The sequence below is a fragment of the Oryx dammah genome, unplaced genomic scaffold (genome assembly GCF_014754425.2).
Source record: "Oryx dammah isolate SB20612 unplaced genomic scaffold, SCBI_Odam_1.1 HiC_scaffold_29, whole genome shotgun sequence".
Lineage (NCBI taxonomy): Eukaryota > Metazoa > Chordata > Mammalia > Artiodactyla > Bovidae > Oryx > Oryx dammah.
In genome coordinates, this window is record NW_024070213.1 from 23,542,371 (window position 1) to 23,569,152 (window position 26,782).

At 40.4% G+C, this 26,782-nt stretch overlaps 1 protein-coding gene and 1 long non-coding RNA gene across 3 annotated transcripts in view; one reads left to right on the forward strand and one right to left on the reverse strand.

Annotated features, from left to right (window-relative positions):
- Window positions 1-26,782, reverse strand: part of GUCY2C (guanylate cyclase 2C) — a 76,310-nt gene that overhangs the window by 30,559 nt on the left and 18,969 nt on the right. For both annotated transcript variants that reach the window (XM_040235239.1, XM_040235238.1), the window contains exons 4-12: window positions 26,196-26,408; window positions 24,542-24,663; window positions 21,965-22,061; window positions 18,715-18,832; window positions 16,647-16,782; window positions 12,148-12,233; window positions 10,687-10,798; window positions 3,243-3,324; window positions 2,129-2,234 (exon numbers count right to left, since the gene is read on the reverse strand). In XM_040235239.1, coding sequence (XP_040091173.1) covers window positions 2,129-2,234; window positions 3,243-3,324; window positions 10,687-10,798; window positions 12,148-12,233; window positions 16,647-16,782; window positions 18,715-18,832; window positions 21,965-22,061; window positions 24,542-24,663; window positions 26,196-26,408 — 1,072 coding nt within the window. The remainder of the gene's footprint in view (window positions 1-2,128; window positions 2,235-3,242; window positions 3,325-10,686; window positions 10,799-12,147; window positions 12,234-16,646; window positions 16,783-18,714; window positions 18,833-21,964; window positions 22,062-24,541; window positions 24,664-26,195; window positions 26,409-26,782) is intronic.
- On the forward strand, window positions 10,819-26,477 carry LOC120858886. Its single transcript, XR_005719964.1, has 3 exons — window positions 10,819-10,990; window positions 16,726-16,730; window positions 26,468-26,477. It is a non-coding gene; the product is annotated as an uncharacterized LOC120858886 (long non-coding RNA).

The window sequence follows — 26,782 nt, forward strand, 5'->3', positions numbered from 1 at the left end:
ACCTTCCTCTTCCCGGCAGCTTGTCCCAAAGACCTCCTCCTTAGCCAGGTGAGCTGCTAATGATGAATTAACTCAAAAAAACTCTGTCATATCCAACAAGAGGTAGATGAGTTATACTCTCAGGAGTACTTACATTTTAACAAAACACACAGCAACACGATGTTTTAGGCTTAACTCAAAAGAACAAAGTGTAGTACAGGGTTCTGAGGCGGTGGGGGAGGCTTGTGAGGGGTGGAGCCGTGGTGGGACCTGGGCAGAAGTGGGTGGGAGCCCAAACTGGAGTCACACCAGAGACAGGGACCGCTCTCTCCTTCTAGAGGTCTCCTCCTCCCTTCCTAGGGTACTGCCACTAAGTCATTCAGGTCGATGAACTCTCTCTTTGAAAATCCAATGATCTTACAATCGTTTACAATTACAGTCATAGGTTTTGATGAGAATCAAATGGAAAGATGCAATGTGAAATGTAAATGATTGTAAGATTATTGGATTTTCAAAAAGAGTATTCATTGATTTCTTCCTGACATGTGCCTGAAATAGATTGATCTTTTCTTAATTTTAAAATTTTAAAAAAATTATTTTTTTTGGTCGCACTGCAAAGCATGGGAGAATCTTAGTTTCTTGACCAGGACCCAAACCTGTGCCCACTGCAGTGGAAGTGTGGAGTCCTAACTGCTGGACTGCTGGGGAAGTTCCTGGTCTTTGTCAATAGCATTTTTATTTTTGTGGCTCAGGATGTAATAGGAGTGTTACTTTGGTACATGGACCATTTCTGGAGGAAAGGGAGGCCTAGTCCTCGCTCAGCCATGAGGGGATCTGAGCCACTAGAGTGCCGTGTGCAGGACTTGGGGTGGGATGCTCAGAGAGGTAATGGAAAGGCTCTAAACACAAACCTGACTCATGTGGCAATTTCATTTTTGCTGATTCTAAGGAGGGAGGCGTCTCAAGTCACACTGCCCTGTCGGCTTGGTCTTATTCCGAGGGACCCCGCTCCTTCCTTCATGTGGAGGTTCTGGGACTCCACCTCCCCCTAGTTTGCTTTGGTATAAAACCTCTGGGATTTCCCTGGTGGTCTGGTAGTTGAGAATCTGCCCTGCCAATGCAGGGAACACGGGTTTGATGCCTGGTTTGGGAGGATCTCACATGCCATGGAGCAACTAAGCCTGGGTGCCCCAACTACTGAGCCTGTGCCTGAGAGCCTGTGCTCGGTAACAAGAGAGGCCACCGCAGTGAGAAGCTGGAGCACCGCAGCTAGAGGGCAGCCCTCGCTCGCTGCAACTAGAGAAAGCCTGTGAGTAGCAACGAAGACCCACGGCGGTCAAAAATAAACGAATTAAAATCCGAAAAAAACCCTCAAAAAACCTCTGATGGTTAAGTGTTAGTGTCACACTTACACAGGGTGGGTTCAGATTGTGGCCCGTTCTTGAACTTCTAGCCCCGTTGCCTCAAAGAGCTCAGAAACAATGAAACAGGTCCAGGCATCGGGCTCATGAGAAATGCTCAGAAGAGCTGGCGGGTTACATCTGCAGGAACCTGACTCACTAGTCTGTGTGACCCGGACCCGCTGCTTGACTCTTTGTCCTTCATTTTCCTCATCAGCAAAGTTAGGATGATAAAGTTCATCTCCTGAGGTCCTGGTGAGGAGGAGATAAGGCCACACGGGTCCCAAATTAACCACAGCCCATGGGAGGCAGTATTGCTGGTGGCTGCTGAGCCTTCCTGGCTGAGCGCAAAAGTGTGGGCAAAGGATTCTTTATTCAGCAGTGAGAAAGTAAGTCCCATGTCCTGAGTGTGAGAGAGTAGTTCCCCCAGGTTTAGGGGAACTCAGGTGCCCTACCCATTCCTACATCCCTTCCATGACAAATCCTCCCTCTCTGCTCTCCTCTTCTGGGTCACATGCAAAAAATGAGTAACATACCATACCCAGCCTCCACCAAAGTGTTCACTGGATCAAGTAGCACCATGACGAATCAAGGGAAAGGCAGGAAGCTGAGAATTCTAACATCTAGGTCTTGGATTCTGAAACAAATGACCCTGCCTGGCACGTTCTGTACCATGGACCAAAGTCTCCTCAGATCCCTGGGGAGCTGCGCCAGCCCGCGCATCCTTCCCCAGGTCAGGGACGCCTGACCTTTAGGCTAACGTGGTTGGTCTCGTTGGACTCCAGAGGAAAGATGTCTTCAGGAGGAATGTGGGACCACTTCTTCTGACGAAGCGCGTGTTCTCTCTTATATTTTCTGTGAAAGGAACACAACCAGCCCACAGGCTTTTATTATGCTCTTTCATTATGCCATGCCATTTCTGACCATTAGTTGACATCTAGAGCTCTGATTGGGGGGCTTCCCTGATGGCCCAGCAGATAAAGAATCTGCCTGCAATGCAGGAAACATGGCAGACTCAGGTTTGATTCCTGGGGTTGGGAAGATCCCCTGGAAGAGAACATGCAACCTACTCCAGTATTCTTGCCTGGAAAATCCCACGGCCAGAGGAGCCTGGTGGACTACAGTCCATGGGGTTGCAAAAAGATTCAGTCAGGACTTAACAACAAAGCCTCTTCAGCCTGAAAGTGTGTAATACTTAACCAAATGCTTAACAACAACAACAATATTTAAATATTTAACAACGACAACAACAATACTTAACTAAACAACAAAGCCTCTTCAGCCTGAATGGATGTAATAGAGCGACTTTGGAATTTTCCATAATGTATTAATAAAAGAGTAGAAATAGCTATTTCCACCTACAGAATGCCAATTCTATGGTCATTATACAGACTTTATTTCAATTCCCCACAACAGTTCAGATGAGGATACTGAAGCCAAGTAACATGTTTAAGTTGCTAATAACACAGTTAAGATCACACAACTGGTTAATCTCAGAGATTTGAGATTATGAAATTTGAGTTCATGTGTCTCAGGAAGACTCCCTGGAGGAGGGCATGGCAACCCACTCCACTATGCCTGCCTGGAGAAACCCACGGACAGAGGAGCCTGGTGGGCTACAGTCCATAGGGACGCAAAGAGTCAGACACGACTGAAGCAACTTAGCACACACACATGCATGTCTCTGACGCCAAGCTCTAATTCATCCACTCAGTAGTATTCTGCCCTAGATATACTTTTTGATGCAGAATGCCTTTATAATCTTAGCTCTGTCCAGAGACCTTCCTGTGAATGTATACTATCAACAGGCCTCACCCACCCCTCCAGCTGAGAGATGAGCACCGCAGGTTAGCCGGCAGGTACCTGAGCACCAGGAGAGCAATGAGAAGCAGCAGGACCACCGTTCCCGCGAGCGTGAAGACGGCAATCATCAGGATTTGAGGGCCTGTGGCAGAAAAGACAGTGAAAACTATACTAGGAAGGATCCCTGAAAAGAGAACAAACACATTTCACAAGATTCTAGTTGTATATGATAATTTCAGCAAGCGGAAAAGGAGAGATATTTTAAGATACCTGTTTCTTAGAGAAAGACAAATGTCATATGATAACACTTGTATTTGTAATCTAAAAAAAACAAAATGATACACAGACTTCTCTAGTGACCCAGTGGTGAAGTGGAAGACTTCACCTTCCAGTATAGGGGTTGTGGGTTTGATCCCTGGTCGGAGAGCTAAGATCCCATATGCCTCGTGGCCAAAAAACCAAAACATAGAACTGAAGTAATATATTAAAAAATTCAGTAAAGACTTTAAAAATGGTCCACATCAAAATGATCTTGAGAAGAAAACTTTTTAAATGATACAAATGAATTTATTTACAAAATAGAAACAGACTCACAGACCTAGAAAGCAAACTTACAGTTACCAAAGGGGAAAGGTGGGAGGGAGGATAAACAAGAATGAACATATACACAATACTATATATAAAATAGACAATCAACAAGGACCTACTGTATAACACAGGGAACTCTACTCAATATTCTGTAATAACCTACTAGGGTGAAGAATCTGAAGAAGAATGGATATATGTATATGTAAATGGAATCACCTTACTGTACACCTGAAACTAACACAATATTACAAATCAACTATATTCCAGTGTAAAATAAAAATTAAATTTAGGGGTGGGTTGGGATAGGGGGTGAGAAGGAGGTTCAAGAGGGATGGGACATATGAATACTTATGGCTGATTCACTTTGTTGTGTGGCAGAAACCAATACAACACTGTAAAGAAATTATCCTCCAATTAAAAATGAAAAATTTTGAAAAGCAGGAAATACTTCGAAAGTAGGCAGTCAAGACATACCTGGAGTAATAGGCAAATTTGGCCTTGGAGTACAAAATGAAGAAAGTCAAAGGCTAACAGAGTTTTGCCAAGAGAATGCACTGGTCACGGCAAACACCCTCTTCCAACAACACAAGAGAAGACTCTACACATGGACATCACCAGATGGTCAACATTGAAATCAGATTGATTATATTCTTTGCAGCCAAAGATGAAGAAGCTGTATACAGTCAGCAAAAACAAGACCAGGAGTGGACCGTGGCTCTCACATTAGGAACTCCTTATTGCCAAATTCAGACTTAAATTAAAGAAAGAGGGAAAACCACTAGACCATTCAGCTATGCAAGCTGCGCAGTTAGTCACTCAGTTGTAGCTGACTCTTGCGACCCCATAGAAGGTAGCCTGCCAGGCTCCTCTGTCCATGGGATTCTCCAGGCAAGAATACTGGAGTGGGTTGCCATTTCCTTCTCCAGGGGATCTTCCCAACCCAATGATCGAACCCAGGTCCCCTGCATTGCAGTCAGACTCTTAACCAACTGAGCTACGAGGGAAGCCCCCATTCTGGTATGACCTAAATCAAATCCCTTATGACTATACAGTGGAAGTGAGAAATAGATTTAAGGGACTAGATCTGATAGACAGAGTGCCTGATGAACTATGGGAGGTTAATGACATTGTACAGGAGACAGGAATCAAGACCATCTCCAAGAAAAAGAAATGCAAAAAAGCAAAATGGCTGTCTGACAAGGCCTTACAAATATCTGTGAAAAGAAGGGGAGTGAAAAGCAAAGGAGAAAAGGAAAGATATAAGCATCTGAATGCAGAGTTCCAAAGAATAGCAAGGAGAGATAAGAAAGCCTTCCTCAGCGATCAATGCAAAAAAATAGAGGAAAACAATAGAATGGGAAAGACTAGAGATCTCTTCAAGAAAATTAGAGATACCAAGGGAACATTTCATGTAAAGATGGACTCAATAAAGCACAGAAATGGTAGGGACTTAACAGAACCAGAAGATATTAAGAAGACGTGGCAAGAATACACAGAAGAACTGTACAAAAAAGATCTTCATGACCCAGATAATCACCATGGTGTGATCACTCACCTAGAGCCAGACATCCTGGAATGTGAAGTCAAGTGGGGCTTAGGAAGCATCACTACGAACAAAGCTAGTGGTGGTGATGGAATTCCAGTTGGGCTATTTCAAATCCTCAAAGATGATGCTGTGAAAGTGCTGCACTCAATATGTCAGCAAATTTGGAAAACTCAGCAGTGGTCACAGGACTGGAGAAAGAAAGGTAAATTCCAATCCCAAAGAAAGGTAATGCTCGAACTATTGCACAATTGCACTCATCTCACATGCTAGCAAAGTGATGCTCAAAATTCTCCAAGCCAGGCTTCAACAGTATGTGAACTGTAAACATCCAGGTGTTCAAGTTGGATTTAGAAAAGGCAGAGGAACTGGGGATCACATTGCCAACATCTGCTGAATCATCAAAAAAGCAAGAGAGTTCCAGAAAAATATCTACTTCTGCTTTATTGACTATGCCAAAGCCTTGACTGTGTGGATCACAACAAACTGTGGAAAATTCTGAAAGAGATGGGAATACCAGACCACCTGACCTGCCTCCTGAGAAATCTGTATACAGGTCAAGAAGCAACAGTTAGAACTGGACATGGAACAACAGACTGGTTCCAAATTGGGAAAGGAGTAGGTCAAGGCTGTATATTGTCACCCTGCTTATTTAACTTATATGCAGAGTACATATGTGAAATGCCAGGCTGAATGAAGTACAAGCTGGAATCAAGATTGAATGGAGAAGTATCAATAACCTCAGAAATGCAGATGACACCACCCTTATGGCAGAAAGCAAAGAACTAAAGAGCCTCTCGATGAAAGTGAAAGAGGAGAGTGAAAAAGCTGGCTTAAAACTCAACATTCAGAAAACAAAGATCATGGCATCTGGTCCCATCACTTCCTGGCAAATAGATGGGAAAACAATGGAAACAGTGGCTGACTTTATTTTTGGGGGCTCCAAAATCACTGCAGATGGTGATTGCAGCCATAAAATTAAAAGATGCTTGCTCCTTGGAACAAAAGCTATGACCAACCTAACAGCATATTAAAAAGCAGAGACATTACTTTGCAACAAACGTCCGTCTAGTCAAAGCTATGGTTTTTCCAATAGTCATGCATGGATGTAAGAGTTGGACTATAAAGAAAGCCGAGCGACAAAGAATTAATGTGTTTGAACTGTGGTGTTGGAGAAGACTCTTAAGAGTCCCCTGGACTGCAAGGAGATCCAACCAGTCCATACTAAAGGAAATCAGTCCTGACTATTCATTGGAAGGACTGATGCTAAAGCTGAAACTCCAATAATTTGGCCACCTGATGCGAAGAACTCACTCACTTGAAAAGACCCTGATGCTGGGAAAGACTGAAGGTAGGAGGAGAAGGGGACAACAGAGAGTGAGATGGTTGGATGGCATCACCAACTTGATGGATATGAGTTTGAGTAAGCTCTGGGAGTTGGTCATGGACAGGGAAGCCTGGCATGCTGCAATCCATGGGGTCACAAAGAGTCAGACACAACTAAGCAACTGAACTGAACTGACTGAAAAATGAAAATTAATTAAAAAAATTAAATTTAGAAAAGATAGCCTTCTTTTTTAATCTCTTCATTGGTAATAGAGATGCTGCATTTTTGTTCTCTGAAGAAAACTGTTTGGAATGTGCCTCCAAAGTGGTATTATTTCAGTTACCCTTATAGTTTATACATCTTTTTTTCTTATGGGAGCGCTTCACTGGTGGCTCAGATGGTAAAGAATCTTCCTGCAATGCAGGAGACCAGAGTTTGATCCCTGGGTCGGGAAGAACTACTGGAGATGAGAATGGCAACCCACTCTAGTATTCTTGCCTGGAGAATGCCATGGACAGAGGAGCCTGGTGGGCTACAGTCCATGGGGTTGCAAAGAGTTGGAACCACTGAGTGACTGACACTTTCTTATGGGAATCATCTAATGTTAGATCCAGAACAGAATCTGGATGGGAAGACTATCTGATGTCTTTGAAACTGATATCCCTAAGGAGGATTCATGAAGAAGAAACTGACAACTGGTTTTCCATTCAGAGAACAAATAAGAGGTAAAGTAGGTCAGTGTGGAATGCACAGTAAATGATAGTGTTGCCCACTGGTCCTTTCCATGCTCAACCAGGTCATTGAGGGAAGTCAATGGGAAGTGTAAACAATTTGACTTTTCAGTATGTAGGTGAAGCTGTATAGATGGAGGAGTTTGAGATTCACCGAAGAGTAAGTAAATTTAGGAAAATGTGGATTCAACCCAACGAAGCATTGAAGCTGAGTTCTGCATGGGCAGAGGACTAGAGTGAGAAGGACAACAACAATGAAACTGTACAAGGTCACTGTTCACACATGCCTCACAGGCTGCCTCTTGAATCCTCTAACTTCCTATTCTATTCAGAAGGTAGAGGGTTCAAGAAGAAGAAATGGGATGGACTCCAAGCAACAGACAGTGAATAAGAAGCTAGACGATAATAGCAATATGGTGAAGAAGACAGGTATTTTTCTTACAGCAAAAATATGAGAGAGAGTCAAATTCTAAGGATAAATGTTCAAGGAAGGTGTAGTCTAAAAATAAAAGTGTAAAATATTTTGAGAATTTTGCATTTAAAAAATCCATGAGAGACATTGGAGCTATACAGAGAAATGTTATTCTGATACACTATTGGGCCTTATAAAAATAATAATAATGAAAATATTTAATGATTTTCAATTTAAAGAATCAACCTACAGGTAAATGACAGAAGTCTTCTTATGGCTAGCAAATAAATATTATCAGCCCTGACAAATAAAAGAAAAATACAGGAGAATTTGGGAGGTGAGAAGGAGGTAGAAGGAAGGATACAGACATGAACATCTTCATCTTACACCTGCAGGAAGCAAGAAGCTTTATACATGTTTGATAGAACTCCAGGCTTATGCATATTAATTAAAATTACAAATGTAAAATTATAAACACTAAATGTATTGACAAAAAGAACTATATTGAGATGAGCTTAGGGAAACGTATGCCTAATGAAAATGAACAAAATTTTAATTTATCAATATAAGAAATAGATAACATCTATATCTCATAAATCAAGAAATACATGCATATAATTTAGAAATATGCAAAAAATTAAGCAGAATGGACAAGACCAAGGATGCACAGAGGCGGGACTAGGTACCCTCACTTTCTGTTATGAATATTTCTATTCTCAGATTTTAAAATCATGTGCATGAATTTTTCTACGATAAAAATAAAACGAAAAAAGTCATTTAGTGTTTACACCTTTTTTTTTTTTGCATCTTTGGACATAAATATTCCTTCAAATTTAAACTTTTTTCCCTAAAAATTGATTCAGTTCAGTTCAGTCGCTCAGTCGTGTCCGACTCTTTGTGACCCCATGAATCGCAGCACACCAGGCCTCCCTGTCCATTACTAACTCCTAGAGTTCATTCAAACTCACGTCCATTGAGTCGGTGATGCCATCCAGCCATCTCATCCTCTGTCGTCCCCTTCTCCTCCTGCCCCCAATCCCTCCCAGCATCAGAGTCTTTTCTAATGAGTTAACTCTTCTCATGAGGTGGCCAAAGTACTGGAGTTTCAGCTTCAGCATCAGTCCTTCCAAAGAAATCCCGTGGCTGATCTCCTTCAGAATGGACTGGTTGGATCTCCTTGCAGTCCAAGGGACTCTCAAGAGTCTTCTCCAACACCACAGTTCAAAAGCATCAATTCTTTGGCACTCAGCTTTCTTCACAGTCCAACTTTCACATCCATACATGACCACTGGAAAAACCATAGCCTTGACTAGACTAACCTTGGTTGGCAAAGTAATGTCTCTGCTTTTGAATATGCTATCTAGGTTGGTCCCAACTTTTCTTCCAAGGAGTAAGCATCTTTTAATTTCATGGCTGCAATCACCATCTGCAATAATTTTGGAGCCCAAAAAATAAAGTCTGACACTGTTTCCACTGTTTCCCCATCTATTTCCCATGAAGTGATGGGACCGGATGCCATAATCTTTGTTTTCTGAATGTTGAGCTTTAAGCCAACTTTTTCACTCTCCACTTTCACTTTCATCAAGAGGCTTTTCAGTTTCTCTTCAGTTTCTGCCATAAAGGTGGTGTCATCTGCGTATCTGAGGTTATTGATATTTCTCCTGACAATCTTGATTCCAGCTTGTGTTTCCTCCAGCCCAGCGTTTCTCATGATGTACTCTGCATATAAGTTAAATAAGCAGGGTGACAATATACAGCCTTGACGTACTCCTTTTCCTATTTGGAACCAGTCTGTTGTTCCATGTCCAGTTCTAACTGTTGCTTCCTGACCTGCATATAGGTTTCTCAAGAGGCAGGTCAGATGGTCTGGTATTCCCATCTCTTTCAGAATTTTCCACATTTTATTGCGATCCACACAGTCAAAGGCTTTGGCATAGTCAATAAAGCAGAAATAGATGTTTTTCTGGAACTCTTCTGCTTTATTGATGATCCAGTGGATGTTGGCAATTTGATCTCTGGTTCCTCTGCCTTTTCTAAAACCAGCTTGAACATCAGGAATTTCACGGTTCACGTATTGCTGAAGCCTGGCTTGGAGAATTTTGAGCATTACTTTACTAGAGTGTGAGATGAGTGCAATCGTGCAGTAGTTTTAGCATTCTTTGGCAATGCCTTTCTTTGGGATTGGAATGAAAACCGACCTTTTCCATTCCTGTAGTGATGTGGAATTATTTACTATTCATTGTGGAAAGCCTTGGCCAAGCCAGCCGAGGGCAGAGCATCCTGAGACCTTGTTGCTCAGGAGACACTTGGCTGGCCTGTCTAGTGATAGTCAGTGTTATACACAGTTGTAGTTCAAGTTGCATGGATGAAGGTCTGGCCGTGTCAGGGCTTTCATGCCATGATGGGACCTCAGCTCAGGTAGGTAGGTAACCATTGTTATGACCCAAGCATGTATGCTCTAAGGCAAAAAAGGAGAATTTAGAGGTCAAGCTCACTGACCACCCCTCAGCCTGATGACATCAAGTATTCCTTGCTTGAAACACACTGAATACATTCCTTGAGTTTCCTGTAGTAAAATGTAAATGGAATGAGCCTATTGTCTCTGTGTTCATTTTGCCAATTGCCAAACCTAGTTTTCTATAGGAAAAGTTATGTTAAAGGGTAGATAAAACACATATTAAAGATAGGTATAGCTAAATTAGAATGGGATATTTTCAGTGTTTTATCAGAACTGTAGTATCATTCATTGGGCAGAGAAGTAAAGTCCATATTTACAAATCTGGCACATCTTATTCAGACAATAAGTAAAACAAAACAAAACCACAAGCTAATTGCATAAACCATAGAATGTACTCTCCTCCAAAACAACTTCAGGGAAAGCAAATTCATGAAGGATCTCTTACCCCGGCCTGGAATATCATTAGGAAGTTTGTGGTTCTTCCAGATGAATGTGGGGCTCTTATCCACAGGGCTAGTCCGGTTCACACGGGTGTCATAGGTCAGAAGAACCTTGTACTGTGTCAGGGCATGAAAAAGAAGATGGGTGAACAGAAAAGGACACTTTAGAATGACTTCTGATGAGGCTCACCATCCTTGCCAATGACATTTGAATTTTCAAAAATTATTTTTTATTGGAGCATAGTTGCTTTACAATGCCGTGTTAGTTTCTACTCTACAGCACAGTGAATCTGCCATATGTATTTCTCAGTGAAACCAGGCAAATGATACACAGCTGGGAACTAGTTAGGATCTACTTGGTGCTCATCAGGAACACTATTAGGCCGAACAGTTTTGTTTTTAATAACCATACATTATGCCTGCCCAATAATCATTCTCTGCGTCTTTAGAGAATTCAAGTCTTTCATTTTACAAATGTGAAAACAGAGGCAAGAAAAATTAAATGGCTAGCTCTAAGTCACAGGACAAAGGAGGCACAATATTGAATATTAAATATTTCCACAACATTAAACTGCTATTAAAAATGATGGCTTGAGAAAATATACCATAGTTAAAATTCATTGTCTATATTTATACACGTCAAGGGGCTGCTAGAGAATTCTACATTCCTCAAGTTCTATCAATTACATGATTTTTGAATCTCTTTTATCTCTACGCTCTAATGTGCTTTCTTATAAAAAGTTACTTTTTGAAGCAATGTGCCAATAGAAATATTAATATATCCTTAAATTACTGCTGCATATATTGAGTCAGTTTTGTAAGAGACTTCTCCAAAATGATCATCCTTCTAAAATTCACCACCGCTCCCTCAAAACATGCTGGACCAAAGTTTTACATTCTCAAAACTATACTCTTAACTTGACAGCAGAATATAAGCTAATATTACATAGTAATATAATAATATGTATTATATTCACACACAATACTATACCATGTGTATATACAGTGTGTGAATATAAAGCATAACATTACAGGGCTATTTTTATGTGCCTGAGGGATCAATTAATGATGTTCATGAGATTGCAGAGGGAGAGAACAGGGAATGTTTCATTGAAATTTTTAGTTTTGGAAATAAATAAACAATTCTTAAAAAAAAAAAAAAAAACAATGACCAAAAAGAAAACCTGTCATTTTCTCATTGGTATCCCATCAATAGTCTGGTCTTCATATCAGTGTTTTCTGGGTGGGTATATTTTATACAGTAAATAAGAGTGGATATTCTGAATAAGAAGTTCTATGGGAGAAAATGTCTAAGGAATATGGCCCCAAGAGGGGCATAACTGTAAATCTGAAATTAAGATTGTGGATTCTAAACATAACTTCTCCTAGTCCTTCTCTATGACTTGCCTTTCACGATAACTGTCCTCACCCAGTCACCTAATCCCAAGTTCTTGATAAGAACATACTTTGCTGGTGTCCACAGAGGTGTACAGAAGGTACATGGTATTGTCAATATCCCCACAGGCATCCAGAGTCACAGGACCCACATGCCCTAGGGCAAAATCAGAAACAGTTAGAGACCATCATTGACTTCCTGACTGAAAGACCAGTTACATCCTGACGCGGGGCATAAAGCAGATTCAGATTGCTCTATTTTACTGAAAAATGGTTGACCTTAATGATGTAATAGAAGGCATTGGTTCTTGGCGCTGAGATCGCTGAAGGATATTTCTACGAGAGACACGATTTAGAGAGAAGGAGAACTCTCTTTCACTGCAGGTAGGATGATGACACTAAATGTAATTAGCCAGGAGATTTCTCCTGATGAATTGAGACAAATTTTTGCTGAGAGTATTAACTAGTGGCACAGTGTATTTAAGACTTCCCTGGTGGCTCAGACAGTAAAGCGTCTGTCTACAATGCAGGAGACCCTGGGTTCAATCCCTGGGTCGAGAAGATCCCCTGGAGAAGGAAATGGCAATCCACTCCAGTACTCTTGCCTGGAAAATCCCATGGACAGAGGAGCCTGGTAGGCTACAGTCCATGGGGGTCGCGAAGAGTCGGACACGACTGAGTGACTTCACTTTCACAGTGTGTTTAAGTCACTGCATAACCTAAAGTAGATTGCCAAAAGGTCAAAATCCCTTCACTATCACTTATTGGCTGAACACGCTGAGAAAATTAAGTTCTTGGAGCCTCAGTTTTCTCATCTATGAAATTTGAGCCACATAGCATGAGTCTATGAAATGGCTGGTTAGGTTAAAAAAAAAATTACCAAGTATCAACAATTTCACATGGTTCAAAATAAGAGCTAGTATTATTTACTGTATCAGGCTCAGTGCTAAGTGACTTATATGCACTTATCATTTTAATTCTCCTGGAACACCATGACACACAAACTGGTATTATCTCCATTTTACTGATGAGAAATCTGAGGTCAGAGATATTATTTAATTGCTCCAGGTTATAGGTACAGCTAGCAGGTGGCTAATTACCACTTATGATCACAGAGGTGCAAGTAAAAAGGTAGGGGCCACCGTCTGTGTCTTCTCCCCCTCCGTCAGTTGCTGATATGACTTTCCCCCACTGCCGATGTGACTTTCTAGGGATGTAAAGGGTTGGTGCTTCCTTTGTTTCTCTCTTTTCCCCCTTGAGAGCCAGGCCTTGAAGACTACAACATTCAAGCAACTTCATGTATGGGGGAAACTAGAAAGTGATTACACATGCCGAGGGGAAGGCAGAGACTCAGAAAACCTGAGGAGACCTCAGGCTGATCCTTAGCAGAGATGGCCTGCAACAATAAAAACAAAAAGCAAAAGCAAGTAACAGCAAACCCTGAGAAGGAGAAAATTCACCATTCCCCAGATGATTTTCAGGATTACCACATTATTAGATCTGAATGTCCAGTTTTCAACCAAAATTATAAGTCATATGAAGAAACAGGAAAATATGATTTATTCAATAGAAAAACATAAATAAACCAGTGGAAGCTATTCCTGAGAAAGCGATTGTGGGTCTACTAGACAAAGGCTTTAAAACAACTACCTTAAAGATGCTCAAAGACCTAAAGACATGGGTAAAGTCAAGGCAGTGATGTATGAACAAAATGGAAATATTAGCAAAAAGATAGAAATCATAAAAAAATTCTGATACTGAAAAGCATAGAGGCTAAAACAAAAAATTCAAAGGCATATTTGAGCAGGCAGAATAATTAGTGAACTTGAAGGTGAAAAAGAAAATGAAAGTGTTAGTCACTCAATTGTGTCTGACTCTTTATGACCCCATGGACTATAGCCCAACAGGCTCCTCTGTCCATGGAATTCTCCAGGTTAAAATACTGGAATGGGTAGCCAGTCCTTTCTCCAGGGATCTTCCCAACCCAATGACTGAATCCGGGTCTCCCTTATTGTGGGCAGCTTCTTTGCTGTCTGAGCCCCAGGAAAGTTGGAACTAGAAGAAAGGACAATGGAAATCACCAAATCTGAGGAAAATAAATAAAAAAGATTGCAGAAAAGTGAACAGACCTTAAAGGACCTGTGGAATACCACTAAGCAGACCAACGTATGCATTGTGGAAGCCCCAGAGGGAGAAGAGAGAGAGAAAATGGGAGAGAGAATATTTGAAGAAACAATGGCTGAAAATATCCCAAATCTGATAAAAGATACAAATATAAACATCCAAGAAGCTCCATAAATGCCAAGTAGAATGAATTTAAAGACATCCATGCCAAGACACATTATAATCAAATCGTCCACAGCCAAAAACATAGAATTTTGAAAGCAGCAGGGAGAGAAGTAATTGATCACATATAAGAGATATTCAATAAGATTATAAAGCAGATTTCTCACTATATACTCTGAAGGTTAGAAGGCAGTGGGCTGATGTATTCAAAATGCTAAAAGAAAAAAATATCAACTAAGAATCTGTTATTCAACAAAGCTGTCTTTCAAAAGTGAGAGGAGAGTAAGATATTTTGAAATAAATAAAAGCTGAGAGATTTTTACCAACCAATTTTCCCTGCAAGAAATTCTCAAGGGAGTCTAGGAGGTTAAAATGAAAGAACACAAGATAGTAGCTTGAAGCCATATGAAGAAATAAACATTTCAGTAAAGGTAAATAAGCAAGCAATTACAAAAACTAGTATTATTATAAAAACAATGTGTTATTCCACTTTTTCTTTTCTACAATACTTAAGAAATGAATATATTAAAAAAAATTAATCTGAAACTTGTATTATTGTAACTTTGATTTGTAACTCCACCTTTTGTTTTTGACAATTTCGGAGATTAATGCTTAAAAAATAATTAGTTTACTATTTGGACACAAAGTATAAGTATATAGTTCTGCAACACCAATGTCTGAGAGGGATGGAAATGGAGCTATTAAAGGAGCAGAGTTTTGTATTTATTGAGGTTAAGCCAGTATAAATTCAAATTAGAGAGTTATAATTTTAGGATCTAATCCCCATGGTAACCACAAAGAAAACAGCTAAAGAATACACATGAAAAAAATTTAAACATTTCAGTGTAAAGAAATAAATACAAAAGAAGACAGTAATGGATAAAATGGAGATGAAAAAGCTATGCAGTATATAAAAAACAAATAGCAAAATAACAGAATAAATCTCTTTTTATCAGCAAGGAGATCCAACCAGTCCATCCTAAAGGAAATCAGTCCTGAATATTCATCGGAAGGACTGATGTTGAAGCTGAAACTTGAATAGTTTGGCCACCTGATGTGAAGAGCTGACTCACTGGAAAAGACTCTGATGCTGGGAAAGACTGAAGGTGGGAGGAGAAGGGGACGACAGAAGATGAGATGGTTGGAGGGCATCACTGACTCAATGGACATGAGCTTGAGTAAATTCTGGTAGTTGGTGATGGACAGGGAGGCCTGGTGTTCTGCAGTCCATGGGGTCTCAAAGAGTCGGACACGACTGAGTCACTGAACTGAACTGATCAGTAATTACTTCAAATGTAAATGGATTAAATTCTCCAATCAAAGACAGAAATTGGAAAATTAGATTAAAAAGTGATCCAACTATTTGATGTCTATAAAGAGATTCACTTTTGATCCCAAGACACAAATAGTTTGAAAGCAAAAGGATGGAAAAGGATATTCCGTGCAAGTATTAACCAAGAGAGCAGAGGTGGATATACTGACATCAGATAAAACTGATCAGACTTCTAATCAAAAAAGTTTATAAGAAACAAAGACTTTAATTATATTAATGAAACACTCAATAGGGCAAAAATATATAAATAAGTATAAACATTTATGTACCTAATAACAGACCAACAAAATATATGAAGCAAAAATTGGCACAAAATATATGGGAGCTCATGTACATCCATGGCAGATTCATGTCAATGTATGTCAAAACCAATACAGTATTGTAAAGTAAAATAAAGTAAAAATAAAAATTTAAAAAAAAATAAAATAAAATAAACTATTCTACAACAGTGGTGCCAGTAGAGAATCTGCCTGTCAATGCAAGAGATGTAAGAGGCCCAGGTCTGATCCCTGGGTCGGGAAGAGCCCTCAGAGTAGGAAATGGCAACCCACTCCAGTATTCTTGCCTAGAAAACCCCATGGACAGAGGAACCTGGTGGGCTACAGTCCATGGGAGAGCAAAGAGTTAGACACAACTGACCATACATGCACTCTTTTATACAACAATAGTTGGAGATTTTAACACTCCACTTTCTCCAATGAATAGAATAACAAGATAGAAAAATATGTAAAAAAAATAGAGGACTTAAACATAACAAGAAACCAACTAGATGTAACAGACAAACATAGAACATTCTACCCAACAACTGAACTTTTTGCACATTTGTTGCCTCTAGTTAAGTTAAACGTATTTAACTGTTGACCCATCTATTGCCACCACCTCTCTTTACTGTCCACAGGGAGCGTATCTGGAGAAACTGTTAAGTGTAGTTTGCTCTTAGGCAACTGGTACCTTCAAAAGTGATGTTCCTGAAAGCATGAGCAAATTTAGAAGTGGTAACATCTTCTCCATTTTCAAGAAATATCTTCAGCATATGTCCAAAAAGCAAGACTCCATCCAGGTAGGCAGCAGCAAAATCATTTTTTGCCTAAATTAGAAAGGAAAAATCTTAAAATGAGTTCCAAAAAAAAAAACAAAAACAAAAAAGATTCTGCTCTTGAACCTGGAAAAAACATTGTTGGGGTCAAGCAGGGTAACTGGAAAGGTAAAAGAGTATTAATGGAATTGCAGGGATGGGATTAAAGGAAAATTTGGAAAAACTTTCCTTGGACCAGGGCTCTTTCTCATCCCCACATCACAATTCTGTCTTCCCTTGGGATCAATTGACTGTGAACACTGCCTTTAGGGAAAGAGCTAAAAGCGGCTGTGCTTCCTCCTTCCCATGATGAGGAAATATTTTATTTCAACCAGGAAGAACAACATACAGCATTTTCAGTTCTCATAAGGTTTTATATAGAAATAATGTTTTCATTTAAGAATAAAAGAGAACAGCAACAAAAACAACCCCACCGCCTTTGGGTAGTGTGATGCAACAGGAAGAGTTTTGATTGGATGATACCACTGTATTTGCACTGGAGAGAGTCCTGGTTGGGTGTTAAGGGCGAACATAAGAAGGGTTCCACTTTCTCCAATGAATAGAATAACAAGATAGAAAATATGTAAATTTTCTCTGCCTCTGTGACAGTTGTGGGGTGGTCTTTACAGGGCTGGATTGAAAGCTGGATTGAATGAGCTCAGTCAGCTCAGACAGTTTGGCCCACCCACTTGTAAAGAATGAGACTTTTGCCTGAGCCTAGAAGCTGTGCAAGTGAAATCTGAATATGACACCCAGAAGTATATTTGCTAGAAAACATGAAAAGGGAAAAACGAAAACATCTCTCATTGGCTTCAGTGTCTTTTGCTGAAATCATCTTTTCATGAGATGAAAAGCATCAGTTAAGACCAAATGGTGATCAGTTAGGCAAAATGGTGATTCTCTCGAAGGTCCCCAACTTTCCTTGCTGCTGCTCTTTGGGCCTTGTCATCCTAAAGTTGTTTGGGGGCTTCAGGACTGACCACCCCTCACCCCCTCCCTTCTCCAAACTTGCTCTCAACCGTGTATGAGGCCAGAAAACATCCGGTGACTTTAGCTGCGTTAAGGTGCAGTGACCATCAAAATCCAATGCGGTATTAGAGAATGGGGTTTTGCATTTAATCAAGACATTAATGATTTAATGTCCAATTGGAGGCTCTTCTTCTGGGACAAATGTTAAACCAGGTGGGATGCTGGAATAAAAGGAATAAACCAGGCCTCTCCTGTACAAATTCGGATGATAATCAACCTAATGAAAATAAAGGACTGTGTCTTAACCTGGGAATATGTATCTTTAGAGGTACTCTCATACCAGGGCCAGGGATGTAAGGAACTTCATCTATTCTAATTGTCTAATATGTACCTCCCCTAAGTTAGCAGGGCTTCTTCTGATCATCCCGCAATGTTGCTTCTGTTTGGATGTTACAGCAGCCTGCAGTGTGGTGCTGGACTGCAGCCTAGCACAGTGACATATAGAAAAAGTTTGATTTTTTGCAAATTTATTGATTTATTTTTGGCTGTGCTGGGTCTTCATTGCTGTGTATGGGCTTTCTCTAGTTCTGACACATGGGAGCTACTCTCTGCTGGCTGTGTGTGGGCTTTCCACTGTGGTGGCTTCTGAGCACGGGCTCTAGAATTGCCGGCTCAGTAGCTGTGGTGCACCTGCTTAGCTTCCCCCATGGCATGTGGAGTTATCCTGGAGCAGGGGCTGAACCCGTGTCTCCTGCACTGGTGGCCAGATTCTTAACCGCTGGACCACCAGGGAAGTCCTGGAGTTTTAATAGCAAGAATCCTGCTATTACACATAATTGGCTCAGTTAACATTTGCCGAGTAAACTGGAACCAGTGAGGGAAAAATTTGCTCATTTTAGAATCTGGGTCCTAAATGGAAGAATGGTATCTTACCCTTGCCAGAAGAATAAGAGTATATATGTCTATGCAGTTTACCAGTGATAAATTATTGGAGGAGGAACTATTTGAGACGGAGGTTTCCGGAGGCAGGGTCAGAACAAGAACATTTTTCATGTAGTCAGGGGCTGTGACATTGTCCATGAAGTAGTGGTCACTGGAATAAAAAGCACAAGTTTCTCATGAAAATCAGATTGCTGCAAAAAATGGAAATGGAACTCCTACCGATTCGTACATCAGCTTTGAGATAGTTTAAAACACTTTTTTTTCCCTCTGCAAAACTTTCTACTTTCCCCAGATAAGTTTATTTTTTTCCAAACCTGCTACCTTGAATAGCAGAACTTAGATGCTGTGGTTAACAAACACAAATGGACACAGAAGATCAGAATACAGAGACTTGTTTTTTTTATAAAGTTTATATGAATTTTAATATTTTTACAATAAATATTTTGATAGGTTATTCTGAAATTAAAATAAACATGAAGGATCTAGAATATACTAACAAACAGAGGTTCATTTGTTTCTTTAGCAATTCACTGCAGATAATTCTTTAAAAAGAAAGAAGATTTTTGGGGACCCCTGGATATGTAAGCTTGTTTTCAAGGTTTAATGACTCTTGGCTGATACCTGGAAACCTTTTCCTTAAGTGCTCATAACGCTTTAGAGATTTAGGGATAGGATAGAGAGAAAGTTTATGAGTTCCATTTACTCTCCAGATAGTGAAACATAAACATGGAAAAAAATGAAGCATTTTCTCTAACACTGTATACTTCTTAACATTAGCTAACTGGTCCTTGTATTCTCAATTCCTGGGCTTACCAGTTGGCACTAGTGGTAAAGAAGCCACTTGCCAATGCAGGAGACATAAGAGACGCGCTCTTGCAATGTGGGAGACCTGGGTTTGACCCCTGGGTTGTCAAGATCTGCTAAAGCAGGGAAAGGCTACCCACTCCAGTATTCTGGCCTGGAGAATTCCATGGACTGTATAGTCCATGGGGTTGCAAAGAGTTGGACACAACTGAGTGACTTTCACTTTCACTTTCGCTGTTTGGGTTGGGAAGATCCCCTGGAGATCTGGCAACCCACTCCAGTATTCTTGCCTGGAGAATCTCATGAACAGAGGAGCCTGGCAGGCTACAAAGAGTTGGACACGACTGAAGCAATGTAGCAGTACACATCCTCAATTCCTAGACACATTTGGCAGATTGAGGACCCTTGATACTATATCTATTTATTTTTAAGATATTTATTTGGTTGTGTTGGGTCTTGGTTGAAGCATGAAGGATCCTCATTGCACCACGTGGGATCTCTTGCTGTGAAGCACTGGTTTAGCTGGTCCGAGGCATGTGGGATCTTAGTACCCAGATCAGAGATCAAACTCGTCTCCCCTGTATTGCAAGGTGGATTCTTAACCACTGGACCACCAAGGAAGTACCTGCTAATCATTTTAATGTTTTAATCTGCAAATAATATAACACACTTGAACTGCTGTTAGCCAGGATGACCATCATTTAATATTCAAACAGTAGGTGGATATATCTATGTGCTGAGGACTGTGTTGAAGAGTTTGTTTATATTACCGCACCTCATCCTAAAGGACCCTTATATTTTTATTTTCACTTGATAAATGAGAAGACTTAATCTCAAGATGCTACGTAATACCCAAGAGGCAAATGAACTGAAAGTGTCAGAATTATAATTTGAAATCCCAAGTTAGTCTAGTTTCAAATGAATCTCATGATCTTCCCAAAACACAGCCAGGTGTCCTTAGGGAATAGTGATAAAAGGAGGCCAACACTTTGGCAGTAGATGAGGAGTTTCTAAAAATAAAGTTACACCAAACTGGTTCCGCTGAAGCCTCCTTCCAGGAGGCAACGCAGTCACTGAAAGTGGCTATCAATGTGGTTGCAGGAATAAAGTGTTGATAATTCTGCCCTCTTTCTTGTATTCTGCAGCTAATAAGGCTCAGCTGACTATATTATCTTCAGAAACTAGATATGCCTGCAGTTCCCATGCTTCATTTTTCTCAACACTGGGACAAGTACATTCGAAGTGTCTGAAATGACTAATCAGATATGATACACTGTGGTAATAGCTTCTGCTCTGAATACAGACAGCAAATGATCAATGATCCAGGCAGATAAGTGAAGTCATATGATTCAGCTGATGGAGCAAGAGACACAAGATGTACCAGCAACACCTGTTTAAAGCTTAATCTGACTCAGATATTACCTTGGCACTTTTTTTTATGGGTTCTCCATAAAACCGTAACTACATTAGAAGATGAGTGGTAAAAAAGCGGGGGTGTGATAAAAGATGGTTTCTGTTCTCCAGAATTTTCTCCTCTTAGTGCCAGTGAAGTGCAGGGGAAAATTACCACCCAGTGACTACACTGCAAAGGGCAAAGAATAATCGTGTCAATCAAATTCACTTAACGGGAACTTTCCTCTTACCAAAGGTGGCTGAAGGAAAATAATCTAGGGCCAAAGGCCACTAGTAATCGAAGGCACAGATACAGCCCATGTTCTCAGAAATATGACTGGAATATTAACTGATTTCTTACTGCCTGGGAAAAAGACCTTATGATCAGGCTGGAGACCAGGATCTTTGTTGAATGGGCATGTGGGTTGAATGTTTTTTTCTTTTTAAATAAAACTTTTGTATTTATTCACTTATTTTTTAGTTTAAAACTTTATATTGGAGCACAGTTGATAACAATGTTGCATTAGTTTCAGGTGTATAGCAAAGTGTTTCAGTTATACATACACATGTATCTGTGCTCAGTCCTGTTAGACTCTTTTGTGATCCCAAGACTGCAGCCCACCAGGCTCCTCTGTCCATGGAATTTTTTCAGACAAGAATACTGGAGTGGGCTGCATTTCCTCCTCCGGGGATCTTCCTGACCCAGGGATCGAAACAGTCTCTTGTGTCTCCTGCCTTGGCAGGTGGATTCTTTACCACTGCGCCACCTGGGAAGCCCATACATGTATCTATTCTTCTTCAAATTCTTTTCCCATGTAGGTTTTTACATAATATTGAGCAGAGTTTCCTGTGCCACACAGTAGAAACCTTTCATATGGTCCTTAGACATGATAGCGATATCAAAGGTATACATCTCTGCTAAGGCTATAATGAATTAAATAAGAATGATAAAGAAAAAATTAAACCCTGGTTACAATATTATCTTTACACTGAATCCCATTTAAGGCTATGAAAAACATGAGAAAAGAGAATATCTTTTGGAAATCCTTATTTTCTTTCTGAGAGTTCTTCCAAATATTATACCTACTTGAATAAATCCACGAGAATAATGACGGTGTCTTCAGCCACTGCCCGGTCACCCCTGAGGTTGAGGATGGTTTCTGGTCTACCACACATAACAATCACTGCAGGAGAGAGAGCAAGACAGAGAGAAAAATATACAATAATCTGTTCCCAAGCAAGAAGGGAACCACATGATTGAATCTGAACCCAGTAAGTCTATGCTACACTCATGTTTTAAGATTAACACCAATTCCTCAAATTTATTCCCCCCCCCACATTTTTTTTTTTTTTTAACAGAGTTGGGGTAGAGCTGCATGGGATCTTAAAAAGGATCATCTAGTCCAGGCTTCCTTGGTGGTCCAGTGGTGAAGAATCTGTCTGCCAACTCAGTGGACACAGGTTTGATCCCTGCTCTGGGAAGATCCCACATGCTGCAAGGCAACTAAGCCAGAGTGCTACAACACCTGAGCCAATGCCCCAGAGGCTGTGAGCCACACTACTGAAGACTAAGTGCCTACAGCCCACACTCTGCAACAAAAGGAATCACCGCAATGAGAAGCCTGTGCACTGCAGCTAGGGAGTAGCTCCTGCTTGCCCCAACTAGAGAAAGCCCATGGACAGCAGTGAAGACCCAAGACAGCCAAACAACAAAATAAACAAATATTAATACATATAGCTTTAAAACAGAATCATCTAGTCCATTTCCTTAATTTTACTGATTTAAGGAAACTATAGCCAAGATGCCAATGAGATTAAAAAAACTGGTAGACGACAGAAACAGCTCTGATAAGTATTTGCATCGGTTTAGTGCTTACTCCATTACATAAGGCTGGAGTAGTTACAGAAACTATTTTCATTAATAAATGAAGTGCACTACCCACATGTAGGGCATCCCTGGTGGCTCAGAGGTTAAAGCGTCTGCCTCCAATGCGGGAGACCTGGGTTTGATCCCTAGGTCGGGAAGAACCCCTGGAGAAGGAAATGGCAACCCGCTCCAGTATTCTTGCTGGAGAATCCCATGGATGGAGGAGCCTGGTGAGCTACAGTCCATGGGATCGCAAAGAGTCAGACACGACTGAGCGACTTCACTTTCACCCACATGTAAAGTTGTTGGAAAATATATAACTTAATGTGAGCATTAATAAAATCTTCCTAAGCACCTTTCCTTGGGTTTTGCTTGCAGCTTCTTAACTCAGAACTCAGTGAGAGGGTTCCAATCTGACTCTCTAAGCTCTCCAATGCATTGTAACCAGATTTCTGAAATGTATGGCTTGATGAGTAAGATGAGTGAGTTGGGAGACACTTCATTAGATCTTTTCCTACACTGTGTTGTCCAGTTGAATTGAAAACATTTTAGGGACATGAATCATTTTATATTTCTTTTTCCCCATATCTCGTTCAATGTTTTACAAATGGTAGGTTCTTAATATGGCAAATGCTTGATAATGAAAAGCAAGTGAGGTTTTGAGGGATACCAGGAAATCCTGCCAAGCAAGAACCTTTCCTGGTAGAAAATTTGGCAGTTGATTCCTGATATATCCTTATTTGTAAAAAACAGTCCTTAATACATAAGTATTCTGATATATTCTTATTTGTAAAAAGATTTCTGTGGAGGGTGAAATAAATCATTGAATTACTTGGTGAGAATGATTTTATACCATTCACTTTTCATACTTGGTCTATAAATGAAAGATTACTCAGCAGGTAAAATAAAGAGAGAATAAAGCCAAGTGAAACAGTCTTGGCTTACCTTGTAATTTTGCCTAAGGCTAGATATCAATGAATATGTCCTCTTGGTCACTGGGGAAACAGGATTCAGAATATTTGAGGATTCGTCACAGACTCAACAGTACACTAGATTGTGGCGAACTTAAAAAGCAGTTTATTGGGACTTCCCTGGTGGTCCAGTGGCTAAGACCCCATGCTCCCAATGCAGGGGCCCTGGGTTTGATTCCCTGCTCAGGGAACTAGATCTCAAATGCCACAACTAAGACTGGGCACAGCAACATAAATAAATGTATTTTTAAAAAGCAGTTCACTGATTGTGGGGATTGTGATATCACTTCGGTTCATAAAAGCTGGCTTTCAGCCTTATCATTACTTCCATGACGCTGATATATTTTAAAAATTTATTTTATTTTTTTATTTATGGCTGCACGGGGTTCCCCATGGGCTTTCTCTGGTTGCGGTGCAAGGGCTTCTCATTCTGGCAGCTTCTTTTGTTGCAGAGCCCAGGCTCTAGGAAGCGTGGGCTTCAGCAGCTGTGGTGCTTGGGCTTAGCTGCCCCACAGCATGTGGAATCTTCCTGGACCAGGGATCGAACCCGTGTCTCCTGCTTTAGCAGGCAGACCCCTCAACTACTGGATTGCCAAGGCAGTCCCATGTTCATACACTACTTTGCTAATTTCTCCGAGGATAAGGTTTGAATCTGCAAAAGGAACCATATAATGGAGTTGCATGCAGCTACAGGTCTTCCCAAACACACAAAATATACAGTAATGATGACAGCTCTGGGGGTAGATTTGTCCAAATCACTCATAGGGAGGTGATGGTTGTGAGGAAGTAGCCGGCAAAAAAACAATCTTGCTTCATGTCCTCTTACCATTGCTTTTCCTGTTCTGATCCATTAAGATGTTCTGAAACTCAGTATCTCCTCTCAACATCTCCTTGAAGCCTAGTTTCTGAGAAAAATAGGAAACTCCAGCCTCCAGAGCATTGAGGTACCTAGAACAGAAACAAAGAGAAACTCTAAGTAATCAGCTTAGTTTCTTCATGGCTCTCCATGTCGTTTGCTCACTGCTTACAGATATCTCCAGGGGACTTGTTCATCTAAAACCCATTGCCACTGTTAATACAATGGACAATACACACCATGATCCCAAGGGTTAGGATGAAGGTCTAATTTACGGGGAGTATAGGGAGAGTTTCAGGAGTTCTTCATGTATTCATACAAACAGGAGGTATTTCCCAGCTCCCTTCTAAAGGCTTCTTGCTATTTGCTGAAGGAAGGCTACTCTGTTCTCATCCCATTATCACACAGAAATTGAAACTTCTGAATCTATAGTACAAAAATTCAGAGCTGATAGGAGTAATTTTTCCTTCTGTATGAAACTAACTTTTGTTCAGCCCAAAGTTTCTAAGATGATGTCTTAGTGTTGATTCTTACAGTTCCCCAGATGTGTGTTCTAAGGGGAACCCTGTTTTAGTCCTCTGTGTGCTTTGGTGGAGAGAGACTTCAGGTTCCTTCAAGTCATTCTTTCTGCCACCTTTGCTGGAGTTGTGTGAGCCCTGTAGTTTCATTTTAGCAACAGTGCCCAATGCTCTGTTCTCTCCAACAGTCTGATTCCTCTGAAAAGCTGTGAGAGAAATGATTTCTAACCTGTTGTGTAGGACAGGCAGAAAGCATATTCTCTGCTATCATGTCTGATTTCCATGCTCCTTAAACAGAGATCATGGTACTTGTCCTCTTTTCTACAGAGGGTTTACTGTGGGGAATTGATAAAACTAACGTGAAAGTACTTTCAAAACTGCAAAGAGTGTCACACATGCAATGAATGTGGATTATATTAATGACATCATGTTCCTTTTGGCCCCTTTGCTTTTACTTATTTATGCACTTCTAATCACTTTTAGTGGAACCAAAGTTTTCATCAAAGCTATATTTATTGCTACTTCACTTATGCCATTTGGAAAGAATTAGAAAAATATTTAGTCAATGTATTTACCATTACATAGACACTTGGTGTCAATCACACTGAGGCAAGGAAAACAGATTATTGTTAACTAACAGACTCTATAAGAAAAGGTAACTTTTTGAAAATATGTTCAAAAAACATCTTTTCAGAGTTCTCAAGACATATAACATGCTCCATATGATTCCTTTTTATTAATATGAAACATTAGCTGTTGCTATTGATTTAGATCATGAAATCAGAGGAAGTGTCATATGCCTCTAAGTGAAATTTCAATTTGACCTGAAGTTAAGGGGTACCTACTTCAGAGAACTGTGTTTAATAGATCTAGTTCAAATAGGTGTAACAAACAGCCTTATCTAAATATATTTACAGCTTAAGAATGAAATCAGTTAAACGTAAACTATGTACCAGCTGCATGTAAGAAAGTGGGTTGGTTTCCATTCCCATGCTGTTACTTCATGGAATGAGCATCTGATAATAACTAGGGGTCTGCTGAGAGTTTATGGTTTGTCTCCATGGTTTATGGCTAAATGTCAGAAGGATATTAATGGTCTTGCTTACCAGAAGCAGTCCTCAGTCTCTGTACTATTCTTGAAAACATACGCAGTGTTCCAGGGAAAAGGTTTGAATTGAAAAATGCCCTTCCAAAAGTCAACCAAAAAGTACATCAGCTTCCGAGCTGGAGACATCATCCTGGTTAAAGTTTCTTTGTAGTCACATGACAATCCAAAACTCCCAGCTGAAATCATGGGATAGTTTAAATCTGTGTCAAGGCTGTGCCAAGAGGTGAGAAATAAACCAATATCAGGATTAACTTAAGTAGCACAAGTAAGATCCTTCTTTAAGCTGTTTCAGCACGTGGGTGGAAATGACAAGAATGAAATACGGTCATTCAAGCAGGTATTCGACTTACTTGGGTCCCTCTCACACAAGTGAATTTAAAGAATATTTATTGAACATGGCAACCCACTCCAGTACTCTTGCCTGGAAAATCCCATGGACGGAGGAGCCTGGTGGGCTGCAGTCCATGGCGTTGCTGAGGGTCGGACACAACTGAGCGACTTCCCTTTCACTTTTCACTTTCATGCATTGGAGAAGGAAATGGCAACCCACTCCAGTGTTCTTGCTTGGAGAATCTCAGGGACAGG